We start from the raw sequence: 18,221 nt of genomic DNA, 5'->3' as shown, positions 1-18,221 counted from the left end.
CGAATGAATTGAAAATATCAAAAATATAAATTAACAAAAAATAAGTTTTTGTCTAAAGAAATGCCTTGAGAAAGAGCGAATGTATAAAACCTTTCAACGAGATAATCATTTTTCAACTCTCTCAAAAAGATGATTAGTAAAATACTAAAACATAAAATTATATATTTTTCTTTTGTATATAATACCATACATATTACGTGTTATTTTTTATGTTTTATCACAAGTAGTTTGGTTCGGTTAACCTACGATTTGTGAAAATCAAAAGCCAATACTAAACCGGGTATTTTCAATTTGGTTCAGTTTTATAGACCAAATAAAAAGAAAATCAAACCAATTCACCCCTACTTTTGATCTACCGATTAAATAAATCAAACGAAAAAAACGACAAAATTAAACAGGTGTGATGGGAGAAAAAGAACCTAGTTACCATTCGACACAGAAGAACATCACAAGATACAAACCAGTGTCTATATATACAAAACATGGGGTATCTTATATCAGCGATACAAACCGGTACTGGTCTACAGTGCACTCAACTAAACCGCCATCGACGCATTTCCATTTGATGCAGAAACCATGCCGGCTATAAGTCTTCGCTTCGTAGCGAAGGAATGAAGCATTAGATGCTACTCTAAGCCAGGACTACGTACCACTTACACCATATTGTGATGCCGATAACCATTTCTGGTTTCTGCTGGAGGTGTTTCATCAGTCCAAGGATTCCAACGCTGCCAAATTGAAGGGAGAGAAAAAGTTGTCACTAGTGTCACCTTCTACGCAGAAATTCTTTATCGGTTTTTGGGTGATAGGAGACCATCACCTGAAGACGAGAAGGCACAGCCTATTTGGGAGTTATACACCATACCGGCTTAAGGCTTTGCTTAAACTCGGCATTACATTATATGCCTGATATGATCTTCTAAGTTCAATAATAGAACCCACCTGCACAATCAATAGTCAGAACTACTTGCAAGAGTTGCGTAAAATATAACGCGCTAGTGCAAACCCTTCAACACAGTAGACTTTAGTACATCAGGTATGGTTTTGGGGAGAGAAACGAGGATGGGGAAGCTATCTTGGATTTTGCAATGGCATATGATCTCTTCTTAGCCAACACCTTCTTTAAGAAGAGAGAAGAACATGTGATCACCTACAAGAGTGGGTCGTCAAAAACACAAATAGATTTTCTTCTAATGAGGAAAGGGGATCGTATAACTTGTAAGGATTGCAAAGTTATACCAGGAGAGAGCGTGGCTAATCAACATCGCTTGTTGGTGATGGATGTACATATCAAAAGAGTAAGACAAAAGAACAAGACTTGGAAGTGCCCAAGAACTAGATGGTGGAATCTAAAAGAACAAAAACAAGCCATTTTCAAAGAGAAGGTAATCACCCAATGTGTGTGGGATAGAGAGGGGGAAGCTAGCCAAATGTGGGATTCCATGGCTAGTTGTATCCGAAAAGTAGCAAAAGAGGTATTAGGAGAGTCCAAGGGCTTTGCCCCACACCAAAAGGAATCTTGGTGGTGGAATGAGGAGGTACAAACAAAGGTGAAGGCTAAGAAGGAATGTTGTAAAGCCTTATACAAGGAGAGGACCGATGAAAATGGTGAAAGGTATAGAAAAGCGAAGCAAGAGGCGAAGAAAGCTGTCAGAGAAGCTAAGTTAGCGGCTTACGACGATATGTATAAACGACTAGATACCAAAGAAGGAGAGTTGGATATCTATAAACTAGCTAGAGCAAGGGAAAAGAAGACAAGGGACCTAAACCAAGTGAGGTGCATCAAGGATGAGGATGGAAAGGTTCTTGCTACAGAGAACGCGGTTAAAGACAGATGGAGAGGTTATTTTCATAATCTTTTCAATGAAGGACATGAAAGGAGTGCTTCTTTAGGGGAGTTGAGTAACTCAGAAGAGTGTAGAAACTACTCCTTTTATCGTCGAATCCGGAAGGAAGAAGTGGTTGTAGCTTTGAAGAAGATGAAGCATAGAAAAGCAATAGGCCCAGACGATATACCAATCGAAGTGTGGAAAGTTTTGGGAGAGACAGGTATAACATGGCTCACTGACCTTTTCAATAGGATTTTGAAAACGAAGAAGATGCCAAATGAGTGGCGAACGAGCACTTTGGTGCCTATCTACAAGAATAAGGGCGACGTACAAAATTGCATGAACTATAGGGGTATTAAGCTAATGAGTCATACAATGAAGCTCTGGGAGAGAGTCATTGAGCATAGATTGAGGCAAGAGACACGGGTTTCGGACAACCAATTCGGGTTCATGCCAGGGCGCTCAACCATGGAGGCAATCTATCTCTTACGAAGATTGATGGAAAGATATAGAGATGGGAAAAAGGATTTACACATGGTCTTTATAGATTTGGAAAAAGCGTATGATAGGGTCCCAAGAGACATTCTTTGGAGGATTTTAGAGAAGAAAGGAGTACGAGTAGCATATATCCAAGCTATAAAGGATATGTATGAAGGAGCAAAGACTGCCGTAAGAACTCATGAAGGACAAACCGAAAGCTTTCCCATAACTGTAGGATTACATCAAGGCTCATCCTTAAGTCCTTACCTTTTTGCGTTGGTAATGGATGAGTTAACAGGACATATTCAAGATGATATTCCTTGGTGTATGCTTTTCGCAGACGATATAGTGTTGATAGATGAAACTCAGGAAGGGGTAAATGCAAAGCTTAACCTTTGGAGAGAAGTGTTGGAATCTAAAGGTCTTCGCCTAAGCCGATCAAAGACAGAATATATGGAGTGCAAGTTCAGTGCAAATGGAAGCCAAAACGAGTTAGGGGTGAGGATCGGAGATCAAGAAATACCAAAGAGCGACCGTTTTCGTTACCTAGGATCTATCTTGCAAAAGAACGGAGAATTAGATGGAGATCTCAACCATAGAATACAAGCTGGATGGATGAAGTGGAAGAGTGCATCCGGCGTGTTGTGTGACCGCCGTATGCCACTGAAGCTCAAGGGAAAATTTTATAGGACGGCAATAAGGCCGGCGATGCTGTATGGCACAGAATGTTGGGCGGTGAAACATCAACACGTACACAAAATGGGTGTAGCGGAGATGAGGATGCTTCGTTGGATGTGTGGGCACACGAGAAAGGATAAGATTAGGAATGAGGATATCCGGGGTAAAGTAGGAGTAGCCGAAATTGAAGGAAAGATGAGAGAAAATCGGTTACGGTGGTTTGGACATGTGCAAAGAAGGCCTACTGACGCTCCGATTAGAAGATGCGACTATGGGACAGAGGTTCAGGGCCGAAGGGGTAGAGGAAGACCTAGGAAAACTTTGGAAGAGACTCTAAGAAAAGACTTAGAGTACTTGGATCTAACGAAGGACATGACACAGGATCGAGCACAATGGCGTTCTAAGATTCATATAGCCGATCCCACTCAGTGACTTGGATTTTCCAAGTCTCCAACCAAGAAGTTTTCCTCACTCGGGAAATTAAGGGAACACTACCCCAACCTACATGCTCCACTCAGAAAGCTTCAACATACAAGCTTCAACAAAAGAAAATTCAAAGAACTTAGCGAAGAAGGCTTTGGTGTATTTAACACAATACGTTGAAATGAAGGAAAGCTTATTTATTGATATCCCCGATAAGCTACAAATATGTACATATACATGAGTCAAAATAAACACACAAGAGGGAGCCTTCACAAAGGTTGCTTAGGAGAAGTCTCAGCAGTCGATAGAGCCCCAGAAAGAGAAGGCACCGGAGGGGGATCATTTGGAGCCTCAGTACTGGACAGAACCCTAGAAGGAGGAGGCATCAGAGGTTGATCATTTGGAGCTTCATTACGCGGTACAGCCCCAGAAGACGAAGGCAATAAATGCCTTTGGAACAAACCCACAAATCTCTGATGATCAAGTAAAACCTGACCATCAGTTTCCTTCATCTGGTCAAGCTTCCTCTTCATGTTTGTAGCATAGTCATGTGCGAGCCGGTGCAACTGTTTATTCTCATGCTTGAGCCCTCTAATCTCCTGTTTGAGACTCATCACTTCAGCCGCCAATGATTCAACTTGGCGGGTTCGAGCAAATAGGCGTTGGGCCATATTAGACACAGAACCTGCACACTGAACACTGAGAGCCAGCGAATCCTTAACAGCTAACTCATCAGACCGTTTGGAAAGTAGTCTGTTATCTTTGGGAGTGAGAAGGTTCCTGGCCACCACCGCAGCAGTCATATCATTCTTCATCACGGAATCCCCAACGGTAAGAGGACCAGTTGGGGAGACGAAGGATGGGCGCCATATGTTGTCTGGAGAAGGCGGGGCTGCCTCTTCAACAAGGTTCAAGTCAAAACGACGGTCGGAGGGGCCAGACATTTTCAAAGGTGTTGAAGAGAGAAGAGGTCGGACAAATCAAGATCTTAGAAGTGCAAGAATGAAGCTTCTACTGGTGGAGATTCAAGTGTGCTTTGGAACTTAATGCCAGCCTCTATAAAAATCTGCACTCGACGGAGCTTCAGAAATCAAAGAGGCGCCTGCTCAGAAATCGAAGAGGCGTTTGCTTTCTCAAAAGTTGGGCTGCTTAGAGATCACGAGGGTTGATCTCAGAAATCGAAGAGCCGTTTGCTTTCTCAAAAGTTGGGCTGCTCAAAGACCACGAAGGCTGATCTCAGAAATCGAAGAGGCGCTCGCTTTCTCAAAAGCTGGGCTCCCTAGAGACCACGAGGGCCGATCTCAGAAATCGAAGAGGCACCTACTTTTCCAGCCTTGTCAGCACCTGTCACACGCACACTCAGCTTTGCGGAAATTATGGGCATTCTGTCAAAGACTTCTGGGGAAGTAGAAAACACATGAATCTTACTGTTCAATCACCCACTTCCCACACGCAACAATAGCTCATGGGTACCACAGATAACTTTGCCAAAGTTCTCTGCCAAAGTTGAGCACGTGAAGCTTGCAGCTCCCACTACATCGCTCTGACCAAGAAGGGTAAAAGAATAGCAAAGAAACAGCACTAACAAAGTTTAGACCCATAAATTTTGAAGGTCTAGCTACCATATTATTACCCACAAGGGTAAAGGAACAGTACCACTGCTGGATAATTGGAAAGTCCATGTATGTCAACCTCTGTGCTTCGTGGCAAGGTAGACTAGCAAACATGCCCAACCTTTACTCACATTCGAGAAAACACTCCCAATAAGATTGCTTGCTCCAAAATCGAAGAGGCACCGTCCCCCGAATCTAAAGAGCCAGACTCCCAACATGACTACTTTCTTAAAAATCGAAGAGAGGGTAAAGGAACAGTACCATTGCTGGATAATTGGAAAGTCCCTGTGTGTCAACCTCTGTGCTTCGTGGCAAGGTAGACTAGCAAACATGCCCAACCTTTACTCACATTCGAGAAAACACTCCCAACAAGATTGCTTGCTCCAAAATCGAAGAGGCACCGCCCTCCGAATCTCGAGAGCCACTCTCCCAACATGATTACTTTCTCAAAAATCGAAGAGACACTGCTCCCCGAATCTCGAGAGCCAGACCCCCAGCATGATTGCTTTCTCAAAAATCGGTGAGGCACCGTTCTCCGAATCAATCGAAGAGGCGCTCGCTTTCTCAAAAGCTGGGCTGCTCAGAGACCACGAGGGCCGATCTCAGAAATCGAAGAGGCATCTACTTTTCTAGCCTTGTCAGCACCTGTCACACGCACACTCAGCTTTGCAGAAATTATGGGCATTCTGTCGAAGACTTCTGGTGAAGTAGAAAGCACATGAATCTTACTGTTCAATCACCCACTTCCCACACGCAACAATAACTCATGGGTACCACAGATCACTTTGCCAAAGTTCTCTACCAAAGTTGAGCACGTGAAGCTTGCAGCTCCCACTACATCGCTCTGACCAAGAAAGGTAAAAGAATAGCAAAGAAACAACACTAACAAAGTTTAGACACATAAATTTTGAAGGTCTAGCTACCATATTATTACCCACAAGGGTAAAGGAACAGTACCACTGCTGGATAATTGGAAAGTCCCTGTGTGTCAACCTCTGTGCTTCGTGGCAAGGTAGACTAGCAAACATGCCCAACCTTTACTCACATTCGAGAAAACAGTCCCAACAAGATTGCTTGCTCCAAAATCGAAGAGGCACCGTCCTCCGAATCTCGAGAGCCAGACTCCCAACATGACTACTTTCTCAAAATCGAAGAGAGGGTAAAGGAACAGTACCATTGCTGGATAATTGGAAAGTCCCTGTGTGTCAACCTTTGTGCTTCGTGGCAAGGTAGACTAGCAAACATGTCCAACCTTTACTCACATTCGAGACAACACTCCCAACAAGATTGCTTGCTCCAAAATCGAAGAGGCACCGCCTTCCGAATCTCGAGAGCCAGACTCCCAACATGATTACTTCCTCAAAAATCGAAGAGACACTGCTCTCCGAATCTCGAGAGTCAGACCCCCAGCATGATTGCTTTCTCAAAAATCGAAGAGGCATCGTTCTCCGAATCTCGAGAGCCAGATACCACAGACCACTTTTTCAAAGTGCTCTGACAGAGTTAAAACATGTGAAACTGGCAGCTCCCACTACCGTGCTATGACCAAGCAGGGTAAAGGAATAGCATTACTACTTGTTGTTAGGGAGACTCCTATATATGTCGACCTCCATCCCCAACGGACAGGCAGACCTGCAAAAATGCTCAACCCTTCATCATATCTGAGAGGGCACTCCCAACAAAGCCTTTCGAAATATTCAGCTTTCTTTCCCCCCGATAATACCTCTGCAAACAAGCTATACTAGAGCAAGAATATCTCATATCATCAGGGTTAAAAGCAAGAGTATCCCATATCATGCTTTTTCCCTGTTTTTTCTTTTGGCCTTGTTTTTACCTGCAAGACAAGGAGAAAGAGAGCAATCAGTCAGCACTTGGAATCAAGCTTCCAGCCAGGAACTGACTGCCTGGAACCCCTTACCTGATTACTTACCTGGCTTTGCTCTCGAGTACTCATCTTCATCATCTTATGTTTCCAGGGAAGATTCCGCATCTGCTTGAGGAACAGATAGGGCAAGTGCGAAGGATACAAGGAAGCATGTGGAGACAAGCGTAACAGCACACGTGCCGATACATCCATTACTCTGTCAAAAGCAAAAGTATCCCATATCAGCAGGGTGGAACGTACTCTAGATTTGATGGACTTGTTTTGACCCTCAAATTCTTCAGTCGGCCTTATACTCTGGAGGAAATCAGAAAACCCTCCAGCTCAGTTCAAGAATAAGCCTGTGGAAAGTTACTTCTTCAAAAGCAAAAGTATCTCATATCATCTCTTCTCATTTTTCTTCTCTTTATCCTTCATGCTGCTGCAAGATGGGGAGAAGGTGAACAATCAGTCGGAGCTCTGATTGCTTACCTTGTCTGTCACCTCTTTCAGCAGACCCCCTAGCTCGGCGACTTGGGGGACTCCTACTACATGGTTTGTATCGCGCTTGACCAAGCCTGAAACTACAAGTAAGCTTCAAGTGAAATTGATACATTACCTTGTGCATCTCCACCAGTTAAAGATACCACCCCTGGATGGAGGAAGAGTACTTCCAGAGAAGATGCCACATCTACCTATGAGACAGATAAGGCAAGTCAAGACGACACCACACTCCGATACTTAGAAGTTTCGTGATTACGAGATCATTCTCCCACAATATTTCCTAATGTCATTTGTACTAAATCATTCACTCGTACTCACTAAAGGAGAGCTTGAACCTATGTACTTGTGTAAACCCTTCACAATTAATGAGAACTCTTCTATTCCGTGGACGTAGCCAATCTGGGTGAACCACGTACATCTTGTGTTTGCTTTCCTATCTCTATCCATTTATATACTTATCCACACTAATGACCGGAGCAATCTAGCGAAGATCACAAAAAGCGACCGTTTTCGTTACCTAGGATCTATCTTGCAAGAGAACGGAGAATTAGATGGAGATCTCAACCATAGAATACGAGCTGGATGGAAAGAGTGCATCCGGCGTGTTGTGTGACCGTCGTAGGCCACTGAAGCTCAAGGAAAAATTTTATAGGACGGCAATAAGGCCAGCGATGTTGTATGGCAGAGAATGTTGGGTGGTGAAGCATCAACACGTACACAAAATGGGTGTAGCGGAGATGAGGATGCTTCGTGGGATGTGTGGGCACACGAGAAAGGATAAGATTGGGAATGAGGATATCCGAGGTAAAGTAGGAGTAGCCGAAATTGTAGGAAAGATGAGAGAAAATCGGCTCTGGTGTTTTGGACATGTGCAAAGAAGGTCGACTGACGCTCCGGTTTGAAGATGTGACTACGGGACAGAGGTTCAGGGCCGAAGGGGTAGAGGAAGACCTAGGAAAACTTTGGAAGAGACTCTAAGAAAAGACTTAGAGTACTTTGATCTAACGGAGGGCATGACACAAAACCGAGCGCAATGGCTTTCTAGGATTCATATAGCCGACCCCACTTAGTGGGAAAAGGCTTTGTTGTTGTTGTTGTTGTTGTTGTAGGAAAGCTAGCATCAAAACATATCCCATCAAGTTTATGCAAGAAAAACTTATTAATCAAATAAACACTGTCGGTTTATGGTGTATTTGGGTAAACAAAAGCTGAGGAAAGTAAAGCCGGGTTAGAATCTGTATGTGTATAGTAAACAAATAAAGACCCTAAAGATATTTAACGTCCTCCAACTGTTCATTCAAACCCTCTAACTATCCATTCAAACGCCAGAACTTTTATACAGTTACACTCAGTTAATGATCAGAGGTCGCACTTGGTGCGATGGCAAGTGCCTTCGCCCATGAGCGGTAGGTCTCGGGTTCGAGACTTGGGAGCAGCCTCTCCATAAAATGGGGGTAAGGCTAGCCGACATTCACCTCTCCCAGACCCTGTGTAAAGCGGGAGCCTTGTGCACTGGGTACGACCTTTTTTACTCAGTTAATGATCAACACAAAGGTACACACACAAACACAAACGAAAGCATGCTATAGCAGTGGATAAAGTGGCATACTCTGCATTTCATAACTCAGAATTGGTATTGTACTTACTATTATGAGGACTGATGTCAACCCGATTGCAAACCCTGCATTGATATTGCGTAAATAATGGTCGATTATGCTTGATGTTGTTGCCAAGATACTTAACAATAGCCCCCCTGCAGAATTTCCACCACAGGAAAGAAAAAAGCAAGCAAAAACAAATTCAATGGGGGCCAACAACAAAGGAACTAAGTTAATAAACAACAGGAAGACACAATGAAAGGAGAATTATACCCCAGAAACGTGTCGATGCCTGAATCTTTGTGAGGTACTCAATTGTAGCCTTCCCAGGTTTTATGTTTGGTATCCTGGCACCCATCTTATTTAAGTAATCAGCAATTTCCTTGGGCAAGTTGGCCTGGACAAGCATTATTGATTAAAAACACTAGCAAACTTTTTAATAGACGAGATTAACATAATTTCTATTAACATCTAAATGTACAAATATCATTGTTACTATGGACTTTTGAACCACGAATGCTAAACTCCTAAGCCATAATAGACTGTGCTAGCGTTGAAACTACTGATGACCGCATACTATATTTTTCAAATTCAGACATCTAAGCACATGCACAAGTATAGAAACATAAAGACGAGAAATGAATGCACACAAAGAGAGATATAAAAAATGCTTTACAACTATATCCTTATTAGTTGGGTTTTAAATTACTCTTTTGCTGATTACAGCCTGCAGATTGAAGAACGAACAGAAAGCAAGGTGATTCTAGAATGATTATATATAATGTTAAGAGAAAACTTACAATGTCAAATATATTGAATAAGAACACAAAAAATGCATATACTGAATAGTACACCCAGGGCCCTGCCCCAATGGTATTTTCGGGGTTCAATATCTCCTTAACATGCTCCCAGAAAGGTGAACCAAGAATACTGCCAACAAACCACATTATCAGAAAGTTGTAAGTTCAACTTCAAAATGGGAAAGCCAAAGTGTAATTAAGGAAGCTTTCGGGGTCGGCCAGGAAATGATGCCACCAAATAAAAAAATTTACCTTGCAAGAATGCTGGGAAAGGCCAAGAGATAAGTAGTGGTGAGAACAGGCTGCATTCCTGAAGGGTTAATGGTAAAAGGGATATAGGGCTCCACTTCGGTAATAGGTGAGTCATCTCTGCTCAAAACACAAAAGCCCAGAAAATAGTGTCGGCCAACAGAAATAAAATACAGGCTTCTACTAAGCTTTTAATCGACAATGAGATCAATCTATAAGCAATAACAGCTAAGAAAAACCATCTTTATAATCAACCACACCATGTTTAGAGAGAAGTATGCACTACACAGTCACTTTCTTTAAGAATGATCACAGCCCATCCAAATGGGTTGTATTACCTTACAGCAGAAGCAAGCTTAAAACCATAGTACTGCAGCTTTATCTTCCTGCACCCTTCGGTCACCACAACTGCCCACATAGTGACTATAGTGAAAACGCCCAATACTGCAAATAAGTAAGGCCCCCAACTAACAGAACTTCCTGAAATACATAAAAAAACATGAATCACTAAACTTTAAATCTTCAAGTTAAATGACATCTGACAGAATACTATTGATAGGATGAGTAAAGTTACAGAATTAAATGCATCTGATGGGATATTAATTGTGCCCAACAAAGGGCAAACTAATGGAATTCATTAAATCACATACCTGAGAGCTGAGACAGCATTTTGTATAACGTCTCTGTGTAGCCAGTCAATATTTGTACACAAATAATTAGAGATGAACCTTGACCTGAAATATAAACCACCAGTCAGAGAAGATAGAGAGTATAATCCCATACACAATAAGACAAAAGAATGAACAAACAATTTTTATCGTTGTTTGAAACTTGAAAGTACTTTGGACATTTACAGAAATAAAAAGCGACCTGTTGGAATGATACTATGATCTTAAGACCTCACATATGTAATAACAGTCACCATCGGTGAAAAACGAGTATTCCACAAGGACTCGTGAATGCTTACTATGACAGAAGATGCACAAGGTAGTCAAAACCTCATCAAAGAGGATGAACAGAATTATGTAGTATTAATTCACAGGAAAAACCTTATGAGGTATGGAAACTTTTGAAGCCAAATCTCCTAATTGTGGACATATCTTCTACTACAAGGCATGAGATTTGTGTGGAACAATTGTGTATATATAAAATTAAACTATGTAAAAACTTTTCCTAAATCCAGCATCCAAAAATGATAACCATAGTGACTGGTGAAAATGAAAGTATAATCCTTCTTTGAAAAAAAGGGGCTCGGAAAAAGACAACAGGACAGAATTATGGGGAATATTAGCACAATGTTACAATACCAACCAAGTAATCAACAAATCAAATATAGTACCAAATCCAGATTCTGAGATGGTATCACAAATCCACGTCATTGTCATCGCTCCACAGACCAATAACATACTTGTCACCATCACATGCTTGACCCTGCAAAATTTCATAACATAATCATACTCCCCAATAGATAAATATCATCTTGAAAAGTTCCACCTCATAAATACAGCTTACCAACTAAAACAACCAACAGATCTACGAGTTAAGAGTATCATATAGGGTGAAAAATGTAAATGATAACGAGAACACGAGATTATTATTAAATAGAATAGAAAAAGAACCATGCTAACTGCTAAGGGCATTGTGGAAGAGAGAACCTAAGCAGCTACATCTATAAGAACTTGTGAGTAGACCCAAGATAAATTCGAAACCACAATCATTGTTGAAAATAACAATAGATATGCTGCATTACCTGTAGCTAGCCGCATAGATTGAATATGGAAGCGAATAACAAGCAAGTATGATAGCTTCCACTATTGCAAAGCCAAAAGATAGCCACCATCTTGAATAGACAGAAACATGAAACGTGTTCAAAATCTTGAAAGACAAATCTGGTCTAAAAGTAAGTCACAAACTAATTATGCAACAAGAACTTGGCTCACTGCTTGAGATGAATAACTAGACACACATATAACTCTTAATCTTCTCATGACCATCTAAGCCTTCCTTCCGCAGCTTTACCAGGGAGGGAACAACATGACATAGTACCTGTACATCGATTTTGAGATTTTCAATATATAACTATATTCTATTACATGCCAACTTTCCTCACAAGATTAAGCACATTAAACAGATATCCGTTTACTTTTATTGGTTTCAAATTTGTCTGTTAGGTTAACATAAACCAAACTAGCGGACGGAAAGAATTAAACCTGCATTATGATCGATGCTATGATTTGAGGACTGATTCCAAGCTGAAAGAAAGACATTTTAAGCTCTGCTGCAAAATCGCCAAGTTCATCTGGCAGAAAACAACACGAACAATCATCAGATAACTACAAAAATGACCATACACATGGAGGAAGAACGGTCAATTACTCACCAACAGATCCCGATACAAAGCTTAGGTAATCTTGAGGGATCAACCTTCTATCAAATCCAGGCAGAGGGATAAAATAACCAACACGACTGATCACAATTAGCACAGCTGTTACAAACAGCCTCCTCCTAATCTCGCTCTTGAAGAACGACTCAGCAGCATTACTAACCACTGAACTCAGGCGCACGAAATTCAAAAACCGGTTTCTAAACGTCATAGGTCTGGCCTGCTCATCCTTTACATTCTCAACCTTGTTCTGTTTCGAAATTTCCGTCCCGTCACTCCCACTCAACGGATTAACTTCAACCTTTAGAGACTCTGGAGGCGTAGCCTCAACATTTGTATAATCATTTAGGAACTGGTTCGAAAACTTAGCGGAGACTCTTCTGTTCACTCTGGACAATAAGGGCCTGTTTGGCAACATGAAATTTCTAGGGTTTGTCCTAAGGGAAACATAGCAACTATTCCTAACAATTGGCAAACAACAAATTTGAATTTCACAGCCTGAAACTGCACCTGCAAGTAAATGACCAGAAAATCTCCATCAGAAACTTCATCCGAAGCTACAAAATTCAACACGGAAACATTTTCGATACACAGCTACGAGTTACTGGATTAAATTGACTAAGAGACTACTAAACCTAACAATACTCCGAATTTTCCATGATTTTCCATAGTTTTCTCGGGAAACAAACGGGAAACTGACCTCGAGATTTTACGGGCGAGAGTTTGGGATGGAAGCGTTGCGAGCTGAGAAGAGTGGCTTCCATGGCGGGACTGATAGAGCAACACGGAGCAGCGGGACTGTTCAGTTCGGTTAAGCTGGGAAACGGCTCATCTTTAAGGTGGAGGAAATAATCCTCTGCTTTACTCGCTCGTTTTGCATTAGACACGATATTTATTGGCCCATTGTTAGGTCGGCGAAGGTCCATCCATCGTGGCAAGGCATGATTGGGATTAGTGTTCCGAAGCTCAAATTTTAGAGAAATTTTTTAGTGTGACCGTCATACGAGGTGGTACACCACGTATCTCTATATAAATGGTTGGTTATGTGTGTTAAAAGGTTAATAACTTAAAAATTAAAATTTTCCACCACTTACCTAAAAACACGTGGTGTATCACCCGTGTTCCCGTCACAACTAAAAATTTCTCCAAATTTTACTACAATAATGTTTTTTTCTTAAGATCAGTTTAAATTCAAAAGAATTACATATAATTAGGCTAGTTTGGGGTCGGCTTCTTTTAAAATAATTTGGATAATGTCAAACTAGCCTATAAGCAAATACAATTTCTGAAAGCACTTGTATAAAAATGGAAGCATTTAGCTGTTTATTCAAGCTTACAATTACATGATCAAAGATCGATCATTCCACAGAGCTAGCCGTACACATCAATCGTAGAGCTACGAGAGTCTTAGCCTTATACGATGATATAGTTTCTTGTATACGTGTAATAATCGTTGTTCGTATTCGCCATTAGTAAGTCCATTCCTTTGGAAGAAGCAACTCCGGTGAAGAATTCGGATTTTGGGAAATAATGTAGCATTGAGTAGATGAAACATCCTTATTTCCGTTCTTGTTTCGAGCTACCAAGTAGTCTTCACTTTTTCGCTTATGTTCTTTAGAATCTGAAGTTAGAATCCCGAATTTCTTAGCAGCATACAATAAAACAACAAAAGATACCTCAATCAAATTAAGTAAAATATGATATATCAACTCTGCAGGCGGATTCCTGGCAACATTTTTTTTACACACGTTTTTATGTGGCCCACTCCGTAATATATTTTAACGATCCAAAATTACCCAAATATGAAACTATATGACAGTTGGATTTTGAGTTTAGGATTTCTTTATAGAATTGTATTCATCTATTTTTTTCACTACAAATGAATGTCTTAATGTTTTTGGATTTATCTAATATTTTGTAAAGATGATCTATGAATGATATTCTAAAAGATAGACAGTTTAGATCGTTAAAATACATTAAAGTAGGCCATACAAAAACGTGTCAAAAGTTATGTAAAAAAAATGGTGACATGGATCAGCTGCCATCAACTATATATATGTTTGCATGGATCGTATAACTAACCTTGTCGAGGTGAAATTTGCAGGCCTAGTGCATGCACGTTGAGGTTCAGAGCTTGAACCACACGAGAGGGCAGCAGAACGGGAGCACAAGCTGCATGCAAAGCAAGCATTAAAAAGGGTATTTTGATTTTCGTCGTTTGATTTTGGTCATTTGAATACGCTCATTATTCACGTACATACCTTAATCAAAACTAAGAATAATACACCCAAAAAAAATGACCAAATTAAAATCGAATCCGAAATTAGGGTTACCTACCTGGTTTTTTACTTCTGTGGAAGTGGGTGCCTGCTCGTTGTGGAAGAAAAACGCCAGTGCCACATGATTTTTTACTAGAATCCAGGAAGATGGCTTGCATTCCAGGTCCTCCGGATGACCAATTCACATTGACTTTTGGCCTATGATATGGTCTCATCGAGCTAGATTTCGAATCCTGCAATTCGCACGTTATCTTTTAGTCAAACGAATTATATATGTATATACGAGTATACAATAGTGCTACTGCATTCAAGCTCGAGATAGATATTTCGAGCAAAAAACAACACCAAGGGACTTAATTTGTTTAATTAATGACTCGTTTAGAAGTGTTTTTAAAATGGTCGAAAACTCTTTTAGAACCAATGACAGGTGAATCCTTGAAAAACACTGCGTCATGCAATAAACATATAAATGGTACTTCTTGCAGGAAGCACTTTAAGTGCTTTTGGAACGCAAAAGCATTTTCTCTAAAAACACTTTTAGTCATAGTCCCAAACAAGCCCTTATTAATTTCGATACGCTAATTTTGAAATATTTTACTTAATGCCTAAGCCATGTATTGACAATTTTATGAAGAAACCTTCATAGATTCCTTGATCACAACTCTAAATTAATGACTCCCCAAAAACACTGCTTCAACAAAAAATTTCCAACTAAATTTCTTTTTCTAAGATCAAACTATACCTTAAAGTTAATTAGTTGCATTGTTCAAAAAAAAAAAGAGTTAATTAGTTGCAAAAATAAGAGGGACTAAACTAACAATTAAAATGATTAGGTAGACCAGATTCATAAGACCTAAACGTGACAGTTGAGTAATATATTATGTAGTCTCATGAGTAGGTAATCGTTAATTGCCAAAAATTAAAATTAATTAATTAATTTTTTTTAAAAGGTTTGTCCCACAAATATTTTCGTATGGGAAATGTTTTAATTTTTTTTATTTATGAAAAACGACAGACTCATGAATAAATTTCGTTGGAAAATGGTGTTTTTTTTGTAGTGCTAGTAACCAAAATCTTCAAAATCAATCTTCGAAAGTAATCATTTTCAATTCTCTATCAATGGTACCGTTTGACATTCGTGCAAAAACTTTTATTTTGTCAGTTATTAAACCATTTAAGCCTATATGTAAAACCCGTGAATTGCAGGAATGAAACAAGTGACTTGAGCGAATGCAAGAAACTAATAACCAATTCCGTACACGTCAAAACCTACCCGATAACCATTGATGGACAGAAAAGAAAACGAAAGTGATGGCAGAGAGTACGTACCAAATGATCACGGTGGTAGTGGTGGTGTTTTACATGGAGCCTCGAATACGCCTGCAAATTATAAGATAAATCAAATTTTAATAAATTCGGAACAGTGATGGAAACAAAACTTAGAAAATATTAAATTCTGTATTTGGAGCAAAAAGAGATATCGCTCAATAAAACCATTATCGTTTCACCGATCAAAAAGAGAGTAAAAAATACGAGAGAGAGAAACCTTTGTGTCACATATTGCTTCATCCAAAACTTGTGACGGCAGCCACAACATTCCTTCTTCGAAACCAACCTCTCCTTCCTCATGAGCAGCCATGGAAATATACAGACAGAAAAACGAGAGAAAGAGAGACAGAAAGACAGGGTTTTATTTCACTTTAGAGAGAGAGAGAGAGAGAGAAAGGGTTGAGAGTTGTAATTTGAGTTCCAACTTCTAACCTGCAACGCAACTAAATACTCTCTCTCTCTCAGTCCCTCTCTCTCCTCTCGCAGGAAACAGAACCAAATAGGATTCTTTCATGCGGAGAAAATTAAAATTTTAAATTTATTTATTTCTTTTCTCTGTCCTCATCTACAGTATTAAGGATAATATTATGAAGATTAAATTTGTAGACAAAATTTTGAAAATTAAAGGACATGGAAGTTAATAATTTGTTTATTATTTAAACGTCAATAAATGTGTTTATACCTATTGATGACACGTAATTTAATTTGCAAATTTAGTTTTCAAATTTAATATCTCTAACATTACCCAGTATTAAAGCGCGTGTAAATTTGTTTCCTTATCGGATATTAAAAACACACATCGTTATTTGACCTTTGTTTACAACTAGAATTACGGTGGAAATCAGGTTACGTTTTTCCAATTATGTGTGATATGAAATGTTGGATGTTTGGCTTATTTAGAAGTGGTTTTAAAATAATTGAAAATATTTCTAGTAAAAATATTTTTGGAATCAAATATTTAGTAAAAATACTGGTAAATTCTGAAAAAGAACATTTGAATTGCTTCATGCAAGAAGTACATAAGCGGTGCTTTTGAAATCAAAAATATTTTTCTAAAAACGCTTTTAGTCATTTCAAAAGCACTTCAAAACGAACCCAGGATTTCCCTTAATTGCTACTTTTGACATTGCAATCTTTAAAGTGATCGATAATACGTGTTATAACATGACTGAACTAGTAATTTGATAATGCTAAATAACCAAAATGGTCCCTGAGATTTACATAACTCATCACTTTGGTCCCTAACATTTCAAATCAATCAAAGTGGTCCCTGAGATTGTCCACCATCCATCATTTTGGTCATTCCGTTAAAAACTCCGTTAAGTGTCTCGGAGCTCTTAGCCAAAAGTTTGGGCAATTTTCAAAGTTTTGTAACTCAATCGTTTCTTAACCAAATTCGACCCATAATATATCAAAATGAAGATAGGAAAGTGTAGAATAAGATTATACCTATTTGAAAACCCAATGGTTGCCGGAGATGGCTGGAAAATAGCCTCAAAGTTGACTGGTCCGAGGGAAAACTGGAAAATTTGCCGGAAACTGAGTAAACTTTAAACGTTCATAACTTCTTCAATATTCAACAAGATCAAGTGATTCAAAACAAGGTGAGTTAGCCATCTAAAAAGATACCATTCTCTTCATCTCGTCGAGAAGTATGATTTTCGTTTTTGAATCACTTGATTTCGTTGAATATTGAAGAAGTTATGAACGTTTAAAGTTTACCTAGTTTCCGGCGAGTTTTCTAGTTTTCTCTCGGACCAATCAATTTTGAGGCTATTTTTCGGCCATCTTCGGCAACCATTGGGCTTCTAAATGATATAATCTTATTCTATACTTTCCTATCTTCATGTTGATATATTATGGGTCGAATTTGGTTAAGAAACGATTGAGTTACGAAGCTTTGAAAATTGCCCAAACTTCCGGTCAAGAGCTCCAGGACACTTAACGAAGTTTTTAACAGAAGAACCAAAATGATGGATGGTGGACAATCTCAGGGACCACTTTGATTGATTTGAAATGTTATGGACCAAAGTGATAAGTTGTGCAAATCTCAATGACCATTTTGATTATTTACCCATTTAATAATAAGAGCCTTAACTCACTCATGATTGAAATTTTGAAAAGTTACGAGTTTAATTATCTTTATGTAACTGAAGCTTATCAATAGGAATTTACTTTCGTATTAAACTCATGTT

At 39.5% G+C, this 18,221-nt stretch overlaps 2 protein-coding genes across 2 annotated transcripts; both read right to left on the bottom strand.

Annotated features, from left to right (window-relative positions):
- Positions 1–404: 404 nt before the first annotated feature.
- On the bottom strand, positions 405–13,359 carry LOC103449013 (preprotein translocase subunit SCY2, chloroplastic-like). Its single transcript, XM_029089185.2, has 14 exons — positions 13,119–13,359; positions 12,416–12,928; positions 12,246–12,334; positions 12,002–12,081; positions 11,786–11,875; positions 11,375–11,466; positions 10,686–10,769; positions 10,374–10,515; positions 10,039–10,155; positions 9,787–9,916; positions 9,260–9,383; positions 9,035–9,141; positions 821–942; positions 405–728 (listed from the first exon to the last, which is right to left on the bottom strand). The coding sequence occupies exons 1-13, from the start codon at positions 13,342–13,344 to the stop codon at positions 853–855; spliced, it is 1,884 nt and encodes a 627-aa protein (XP_028945018.2). The 5' UTR covers positions 13,345–13,359; the 3' UTR covers positions 405–728; positions 821–852.
- A 293-nt stretch (positions 13,360–13,652) lies between these two features.
- LOC103449012 (uncharacterized) lies at positions 13,653–16,552 on the bottom strand. The gene is made up of 5 exons (XM_008388285.4): positions 16,244–16,552; positions 16,027–16,077; positions 14,756–14,930; positions 14,501–14,590; positions 13,653–14,039 (listed from the first exon to the last, which is right to left on the bottom strand). Exons 1-5 carry the CDS (start codon positions 16,334–16,336, stop codon positions 13,888–13,890), a joined length of 561 nt encoding a protein of 186 aa, XP_008386507.1. The 5' UTR covers positions 16,337–16,552; the 3' UTR covers positions 13,653–13,887.
- Positions 16,553–18,221: the final 1,669 nt, after the last annotated feature.

This window comes from Malus domestica, chromosome 11, assembly GCF_042453785.1.
Source record: "Malus domestica chromosome 11, GDT2T_hap1".
In the NCBI taxonomy this organism is placed as follows: domain Eukaryota; kingdom Viridiplantae; phylum Streptophyta; class Magnoliopsida; order Rosales; family Rosaceae; genus Malus; species Malus domestica.
This window is presented reverse-complemented; position numbering and strand designations above follow the sequence as displayed.

Coding starts and splice junctions, on each gene's coding strand:
- LOC103449013 (XM_029089185.2), bottom strand. CDS start 13,344: ATGGACCTTCGCCGACCTAACAATGGGCCAATAAATATCGTGTCTAAT. Junction 12,929..13,118: donor CTCGCCCGTAAAATCTCGAG/GTCAGTTTCCCG, acceptor ATTTACTTGCAG/GTGCAGTTTCAGGCTGTGAA. Junction 12,082..12,245: donor TAGCATCGATCATAATGCAG/GTTTAATTCTTT, acceptor ATCGATGTACAG/GTACTATGTCATGTTGTTCC.
- LOC103449012 (XM_008388285.4), bottom strand. CDS start 16,336: ATGGCTGCTCATGAGGAAGGAGAGGTTGGTTTCGAAGAAGGAATGTTG. Junction 14,931..16,026: donor ACTACCACCGTGATCATTTG/GTACGTACTCTC, acceptor TGCGAATTGCAG/GATTCGAAATCTAGCTCGAT. Junction 14,591..14,755: donor CCACAGAAGTAAAAAACCAG/GTAGGTAACCCT, acceptor CTTTGCATGCAG/CTTGTGCTCCCGTTCTGCTG.